Source organism: Mesoplodon densirostris, chromosome 16 (assembly GCF_025265405.1).
Source record: "Mesoplodon densirostris isolate mMesDen1 chromosome 16, mMesDen1 primary haplotype, whole genome shotgun sequence".
NCBI lineage: Eukaryota > Metazoa > Chordata > Mammalia > Artiodactyla > Ziphiidae > Mesoplodon > Mesoplodon densirostris.
In genome coordinates, this window is record NC_082676.1 from 64515911 (window position 1) to 64524147 (window position 8237).

The 8237-nt window shown below is 52.5% G+C and overlaps 1 protein-coding gene across 3 annotated transcripts; it reads right to left on the reverse strand.

Moving 5' to 3' along the window:
- On the reverse strand, positions 1 to 7003 carry ZNF263 (zinc finger protein 263). 3 transcript variants are annotated; one of them, XM_060078848.1, is made up of 6 exons: positions 6179 to 7003; positions 5124 to 5304; positions 4601 to 4635; positions 4210 to 4336; positions 2542 to 2658; positions 1 to 2027 (listed from the first exon to the last, which is right to left on the reverse strand). In XM_060078848.1, exons 1-6 carry the CDS (start codon positions 6563 to 6565, stop codon positions 859 to 861), a joined length of 2016 nt encoding a protein of 671 aa, XP_059934831.1. In that variant the 5' UTR covers positions 6566 to 7003; the 3' UTR covers positions 1 to 858. The 3 variants fall into 3 exon arrangements, with proteins under 3 accessions (XP_059934831.1, XP_059934830.1, XP_059934832.1); XM_060078847.1 differs by having other exon boundaries at positions 4601 to 4674; XM_060078849.1 differs by lacking the exons at positions 4601 to 4635; positions 5124 to 5304 and having other exon boundaries at positions 6179 to 6996.
- Positions 7004 to 8237: the final 1234 nt, after the last annotated feature.

Consider the following 8237-nt stretch of genomic DNA (forward strand, 5'->3'; position numbering starts at 1 on the left):
ATGTTTCCTGAAGATATTTATTACCATCCAAACATATTTTCAACGGGGAAAGGCATGATTCCTAATTTCCCCAGGATCCACGTTTTCAAAGTCTCCCAGGGAACCCATCTTTCATGGAACCCTCTGAGGACTTGATCTCTGCAAAGGGTAAGCTAATTAAGACCCCAGTTTCCTCTGCCAATTCCTGGGCTGACCTGCAAATTCCATCTTACTATTTCCCTTAGGTCTCTGGTTCCTTTTTGTTTGAGGTGACAATTACATGCATGACCTGCCAATGAGCTCTACCGTCAGGCCACTGAGGGCACTGTGGTGGCTGCCCGGGATTGCTTGTGGCTTCTCAGCCAGGCCTTCAGAAGAGCTGCAACTCACCACCAGTCTTTCGGTGCCTCCAGCTGGTCTCCCAGGAGACCTGGCCCCTCTTCTTTGGTCTCCAGGGCCTCAGGAGCCCAAAAGCTCCTGATGAATGTCCCAAGTGAGGAAGCAATACCAGGAAGTCTGTGGATTCCCAAAGTTGTTGGGATACACACTGGACACAGTAAGGGACCCAAGTCTCAAGTTGGCTAAATATGCTGAGGGGGTAGGTGTGCCCTGAGACTGGAAGAACTTCAGAGGGGATTCCACCCTGAGAGGGTCACTTCAAAGACTTGCCATCCTCACTAGTTCCAACAGAATTCCTTTTCAGTTTTATGCTAATCCTTTGCTGCCTCTGCACCTCCCTCACAACGACCCTCCCCTGGTTCCTCTTTGGAGTAATTACCTTAAAGATGCAGATCATGCTGGGTAAGGAATACCAGCTCTTAACAAGAGGCCCCTCTGAATATGCCACCTTATCTGGGCCCAAAAGAAATCCCATTGTTTCTATCCAGTGTGAGTTCTCTGATGACTCATAAGGCGTGAACTCCGAGAAAAGCTTTCTCCACATTCAGAACATTTATAGGGTCTCTCTCCTGTATGGGTTCTCAGATGACGAATCCGATTGGAGCTGTGAGAGAAACTGTCTCCACACTCATGACAGGTATAGGGTTTCTCTCCCGTGTGAATTCTCTGGTGTCTGATTAAGTTGGATCTATGAGAGAAGTTTTCACCACAGAGGGTACATTTATATGGTTTCTCTCCTGTGTGTGTTCTCTGGTGTCTGGTGAGGTGCATGCCCTGCCGGAAGCTCTTCCCACAAGTTAAACACTGAAAGAGTTTCTTCTCTGCCTTGTGGGTCCCATGATTGGCAAGAAAGAGGGTGCTGTCACTCACTGCTTCCCCACACTCAGAGAAGGGGTACAGCCTCTCTTTCTCGTGAGTTCTTTCGTGAATGGCAAGGTGAGAGCTGCGAGAGAAACTTTTCCCACACTCAGAACACTTATAAGGTCTCTCTCCTGTGTGAATTCTCTGGTGCCTAAGGAGGTTGGAACTGTGAGCAAAGATCTCCCCGCACTCAGGGCACTTGTAGGGCTTTTCACCTGTGTGCGTTCTCTGGTGCCTGTGGAGGTTGGAGTTGCAAGAGAAGCTCTTTCCACACTCATTACATTGATAGGGCTTTTCACCGGTGTGGGTACGCTGATGCCGAGTCAGGTGGGTATTCTGACTGAAGCTTTTTCCACACTCGAGGCACTTATGGGGCTCCTCTCCCAAGTGTGCTCTGTGTAGTGACAAAAAGTGTGGATGCCCGCCAAAGATTTCAGCGCACTCCACACCCATACACAGTCTTTCTGCTGCATGTATTCTCTGGTGCCTAATCAGGTTCGAATTGTTAGAGAAATTTTTGCCACACAAGGGACATAAATGGAGCTTCTTCGGCTGCAGTTCCTTTGGCCGCCCCAGTTCTCTGCAACTTGTGGCCCCCACTAAGGACTGCTCCATCCGAACCTCTGGGGGAGGCTCCCAATGCTCTTCTGCCCTGTCACGAGGCCTTCCCTGCTCAGGACTCCAGGGTACCTCCCCTCCGGCCTGGCCAGGCAGCAGCGCCCGAGGGTGGATGCTCTCAGGGCAAACGGACTGAGCACTTTCTTCCAGATTGTCAAATTTCTCTTCCCCTGGAAGATTGAGAGAAACCAAACCCGTGTTATTTCTACACCAGAGAAAAGGAAATCCCATGTGTGCTACTGCCTGTAGGTCAGAAGTCCAGAAGGGCTGGCTCTACCTCAGTTTCCCATCTTCCCCATATAGGTAAAGCACCATAGACAGGCATCCACATAAGAGGTGGGGCCATCACTCAGGAATCAGAGCTCAAACCAGTCTTGAATTCCCTTGTAGGGGCCCCGACCTCCCTCTCCAAATGAGCCTCTGGCTTCTGCCCTTGGGGAATGGGTGAGACGGAGCAGGACTGGGACTAGGGTGGGCAAATGAGCCCAGGAGTGAATGCCTCCTTACACTTTGCACCCTGGGTACCTCGCATGCCATCACTGGGATGGAAGTGGGCAGTGGGGACACTGGAAGAATGTACCTCCCTGGCGGTGGTGATGGGCTAGCCTTACACCAAGACCCTCAAATGCCCCATTCCCAACAGCAGGAGGCTAGCTGCGCAGGCTGCTCAACTGCGTTTCTTACCTGGAGCTGGGCTTCTGGGGCTCAGGCCCTCCTTGCAAGTCTGGACACTGGGATCCCAGGGCTTTCCTTCTTGTTCCACCTGGGTGCTCAGGGCCTCCTGACTGGGAACCTGAGACTCTGTTCACAATGAAAGAAAAGGATTTCTATGTCACCATTTTCCTCTACCAGGCAGGGCAAACAAAGATAGTCTTGTTCCCTGCCTTCAGTGAATGGATACAGAAATCTGACAGCAATTACTTGGAACATACACTAAACTCTTCCCACTGGTTACCCCTAGAGAAAGAAATTGGAGGAAGGAGACTGTGGCTTTTTCTTTTTACACTTTTGTAGTACTTGGGATTTTTTGCAATGAGAATGTAAAACTTCTGTAATTAAAACAACAATCAAACAAACAAACATGGTCAGGGTGGTCAGTTCCTTGAGGAATCAGTTTAATACTGTGAAAGAGCCTTGACTCTTATGGATACATATAAAATAGAACTAAGTTTGACTGGGCAACTCCAGAAGGAGAAAATGTAATATGATGGACAATCAGAAAAGGACCTGGGACTCTGAGAGGACCCTGAGATTAAAACCCAAAAGTGCCACCCTGTGCTACGCTCACTCCAACTCCAGCAAACACGGACTTTAAAAAGTTTAGTTTCAAGAACTTGTGATCCGAACTCTTCCTATTTAGCACTCACTGAAACAGCTGTGCTCAACTTAGGGCACCAAGCCACAGCACAGTGACAGAAAACCTGGAGAAGGCCCCCGTGAAGGCAACCGAACCCAGCAGTGATCCCCTTGCAAAATTAGTGCAAGTGACATGATAGCTGTGCTTCTCTTTACGAAAACCTCATGTTTGAAAACAAAGTGCAGTGTGACTCTACCAGGTGTGCATCAATATAGCTATAATGGTAACATACACAATCCTGTTTTATGTTGTTTTTTAAGACTCCCCCCAACTTTTTATTATGAGAATTTTCATACATGCAGAAAAATGAAGGAATTATACAACAACCACACACTCTCCACCTAAATCCAACTATCAGTTTTTGGTCATATTTCACAGACCTCATTTTTAATCTCTGCATAATAGTTCAACACATAGATGCATCTTAATTTATATCTAACTTACTCAGACTCTGTTTTAGATATATATCATTTCCAGCTTTCCACAAAGCCTTCCCCCTTCCTGAATTCTTAAGGACTGGGACAGCCACTGAGCTGGAATGTTGATGCCAGTGCCCCTGAAATTTGTGCCTCTGGGGAAGAGCCCAGAAATACTAATGGAGCATAGAAAACATAAGTGAGGTCAGAAGAATAAGCATTTTGAACTTGCAAGGCATCAAGAACTTAGAGCCCTAAAGCATCCTGTGATCTGTGTGTGAGGGGTGGGAAGTGGGGCTGGGGTGGCGGGAGGGGGTGGGCACCATTGGATTTGACTTGTTCTGCCTTAGGAAGTTCATTATGGCTCAGACTCGCCACCCTCAGCCCTGGCAGCTGGGGCCCTTAAGTGTGCCAACTGTGGCACCTGGCAAATATTTAAGTGATCTTAGTCCAAGGGACTTTAGACAAAGGCAGGTCGTCTGGCTGAACTCAGAACTTATACCCGGGAGGTGAGCACCTAAGGGACAGGACCCTGGTCAGAAATGGCTCAGCCTTCATCCCTGGAAAAGAAGTCCTTACCCAGTGAGTCCACATTCTCATAACTCTCCTGCACCGTGTCCTGGGAGAGGGCCCTCTTACTAGGATGCTGATGCCCCCACTCCTCCTGGGAGATGTACATAGCCACGTCCTCTAAGCTCTCAGGCAACTGAAACAGCACAAGATCGCCTTTAGGCCCTGAGGCACCAAGAACAATTCAAGCAGAGTCATGGGTTAAAGGGGCAAAACCCAGGTGTGCTGAGGACACATTTCATGGGGAAGAAGGGGTAGGCCTACAAGTGAGGTGTGGAGGACAAATAAAGAAGGTGGGGAAGATGCATGTGGTGAGGTAAAAAGGATCCTCTCCAAGTGGCAAAAGGACCCCACCCCCACAAGAGCAACTGCGGGGAGACAATGGGAACTTCCACATCACCTGGGGCCCAGTCAGCTCCTTGTCTTCCATGTTTCCTTCGGGAGGAAAGAGAGAAAGCCAGGGAGCAGATAATGCTGAAGGTGACAGAAATTATGATGAGAACGGCATTCCTAATTCTTGGAAACCCAAGGATTATCACCACACAGTATCCATTCCCCAACACCCAGTCTCTGCTTTGAGGATCCAACACTGAACAAAAGAAGGCAACCGAGGAATAATAAAAGCAATATTCAAAACAACAGAGTACCAGCAGTCTTCCCTGCTGGCCCAAGCATTAAAGCCCTCGACCATTCACTGAGCTCTAAATGTCTCCGTTCTGCATACAAAAGGGCTTACTAAGAGATCCCCCTCCCTCCACCCACCCCAAGAGGAATCCAAACCACTTCTAGGTCTTGCACGCCACATCTGGAAACACTCAGGTCAGAAATGCCCCCTCCTTGGCAGCCATGCTGCATTCTGCTGGTGTCAGGGGCAACCCCAAAGCCCCTCCTCCCTCCCACTTGCCCAGAGAACTGTTCCTCACCCCTCTCCTTTACAGTCTGGGGATCCCTTTTGGGGCTGGGGCCTAGCAGCTCCTGCAGCCTGCGGCCAGGGCTTCGCTCAGTCTCCATTGGCTCCAGCTTGAAGCTCGGTGACTCTCGTGCTGTTTCCAGAGGCAAAGGCTCCTCCAAAAGCACTTCTGTTCCCCGCCCATGGTTTGTCACCTGAGAACCAACCCACATCACTCACCATCACAACAGGGCCCAAAAGGAAGGGAAATTAGTACAGAATTCTGAGGGCAAGCCTTCAACGGAGAACCACTGGCAATCCCTTTGGACCCACCAAGAGAGAAGAATGGTTTACACTAAAACCAAACTTTTCTGACCCCGTGTACACCTGAGAAAATGTGTGTGAGGGGTGGGGGAAGTTCACTTCCAATGCACACCTTCCCCACACAGCTCTTCTGACACACCTCACTCCCTCTCACTTTCCCCCACCTTTTCAAGATGCGTCCGTTCCTGACTACTGGGTAAATTAAACTTGGGTGGCCCTAGGGCAAGTGGCCTCAGAGATTCAGCGCCAGTTTTTTAAGTCCACTATTAACGGCCACCCAGCTTTGTAGAGATTAGACTGCTGACTGTAAAATAACAATAGCTAACAGCTATTAAGCACGAACTGTAAACCAGTAGTGTGATCAAAACTACATCCTGCTCTAATGCTCAAAGCAACGCTAGAGAGAGGTATTTTACCATTCTCATTTTACCAAATCTGAGGCCCAAAGAAATTTAGTAACTTGCCCAAAGTCCCAAAGCTAGTACGAAGCAGAGTGAGCATTTGAACCTAGCGAGCTAACTCCTGGGCTCACACTAATGCAGAGACACTGCCTCCATGTGGAAACAGGGCACTCTTCACTGCTCGCTCTGTCCACCTGGGGAAAATCTGGAGAATGAAAGTTCCTCGCTAAACTACAAAAAGGCTTCTTGCCCACCTAAGGTCTACTCAGGGCAACCAAGTAAATTCGTAGGGGTAACTGGGCCAACGCGATGTCCCAGTCCTCAGGGCCAGACAAACCGCAAATAAAACAGCTCTTTCTCTCACCTGTTGCCTCAGTCTCCCAAGCTCTTTCTGCATATCCTCCACCAGAGTCACCGCTTCCTCGCCGCTCTCCGGATGCAGCTCCTGCACCCTGCTCTGGATCTCCTGGGGCAGGATGGTCAGAAACTGCTCCAGCACCAACACCTCCAGGATCTGCTCCTTGGTACGCATCTCAGGCCGCAGCCACCCATGGCAAAGCTCCTGGAGCCGACTGAGGGCTTCCCGGGGCCCAGCGGCCTCTTGGAAGCGGAACCGTCTGAAGCGCTGATGGGAGGCCTCCGGGCTGGGTCCTGGGTCTGTCGGGGGCAGCTCCTGGCTCCAGGCGCAGTCCTCCTCCAGTTTCACTATCAGGAGCCCTTCCCGGTCCTGGAAGCCCGGACCCGACGCCATCTTCAGGTCCCCACACCGCCTTGGCCCCGAAACCTGCTGCGCCCAGTTAGGAAGGCGCCCCCGGCCCCGCGCAAGGATGGCGGGCGTCCACAAGAGCCGGGGGCCCCGAAGCCCCAAATCCCGGCCGAGGAGCCCGGCTCCAGGGCGGGCGCAGCCGGCTCCGGCGCCTCGGCGTCAGTCGTTTGCGGGCGCCGCCGCACCACCCCCTGGCCCGCCCCCGCCAGGGCCGCCCCAGGGCAGGACTTAAGCACCGCGCTTTCCCCCTTGCCGCGGACTCACGCAAGACTCGAAGCTCGGCTCCCACGCCGGAAGTCTCAGAGCGCGTTAGGCGTCAACAACCAACGGCGCCTGCTCCGGACCAACTTCCCGGTCACGTTCCGAGAACTCTAGCGCCCATTGGGTCAGGTCTCGCCACACACTCACCGCTGACCAACCAGAAGAAAAGATTTGCCTGCAGGGGCGGGACGAGCGAAGGGCCAATTGGGGACGAGAGGCGGGGCCATCGGGCGAGCTCCGGGATCTCAGAAACCCCTGGGAGCCGCAATCCGTAGGTCTGTTTGTGGAAATTAAGCCCAAATCGGGTGTGACCGGCGGACTACCAGGGTCAGAATCCCTCGGAAAGCTTACTGAAGTTCAGATCTCCGAGTCACGCGAGATCCTGTGCCTCTGAGTGTCGGGGTGGGGCCCGAAAATCTGAATTGTTAACAAGCTCCTCCACAGACAAGTGGAAAAATTCTTCCCCCACAGACAAATTTGAGAATCGCTGTCCGGGTCAAAATGGATATCAAGGTGGTCCCCACCCGCTGCAGTTGGGCGGAGCTGCAGGAGAGGGTCCACCCGCCCGGGCAGCCTCCGAGGCATTTGAGCCAGGGTCCACTCGACCGCCTGCTCGGCGCCTGGGAGAGGCGGAGAAGAGTGGGCCACGGCCGGGTCAGTGCCGCCGCAGGGCCTGCGGAGAGATGCTGTAGGCAGCGCGGCCCGCGCCTGCGCCCTTGTGGTGCTGGCGCTGCGGGGCCGGGTGCGGAGGCCGTCAGTGGGGAGAGTGGGCTTGTGGCCCGTGGCGCTCTCATGTCCGCCCAGGGTCCGGCTGCAGGCGGCTGGACGTCCCCCAGGGCCGCTGCGGACCCAGCCCGCACCACCGGCTTCCGATTTTAAAATTGCCGGGGGCGTGCCTTTTATTGTCCAGCCCTGAAGGGGCGAGATCCTTGTTCATCTCCCTCCTTGGTCCGCCATGAAATTTCATCGTGAGGGGCCAAGTGGAAGGAAACCCGGAGGGTCGATTCCCTGGACGGCGCAGTCGAGGCTTTGTGCTGGTGAGGGGAGGGCAGCCCAGCTGTGAGACACGGCCCAGGTCGGCCCACCTCCTCCATTCCCGCCAGCGACGGTCAGGCCCATGGTCTCAGGAGATAAAAGGGTCGTGGGGTTGAATCATGACAAACAGTAATCGTCTATTGAGGGCCTGCTTACATGCAACTGGATCCTCACAGCACACAAAATTGTAGGAACGAGACGCTATTATTATCATCCCCATGTTACAGAGTGTCAGTTAAGTCACTTGCCCAGGATCAACTTTAGTCTGTCGCTAAAGCCATGATGGTAAAGGGTGATGTGGGGACGAAGAGGATCAACTTTCAATGACGGGGTGGAGAGAGTCCTGAGTACTGTATTTTTT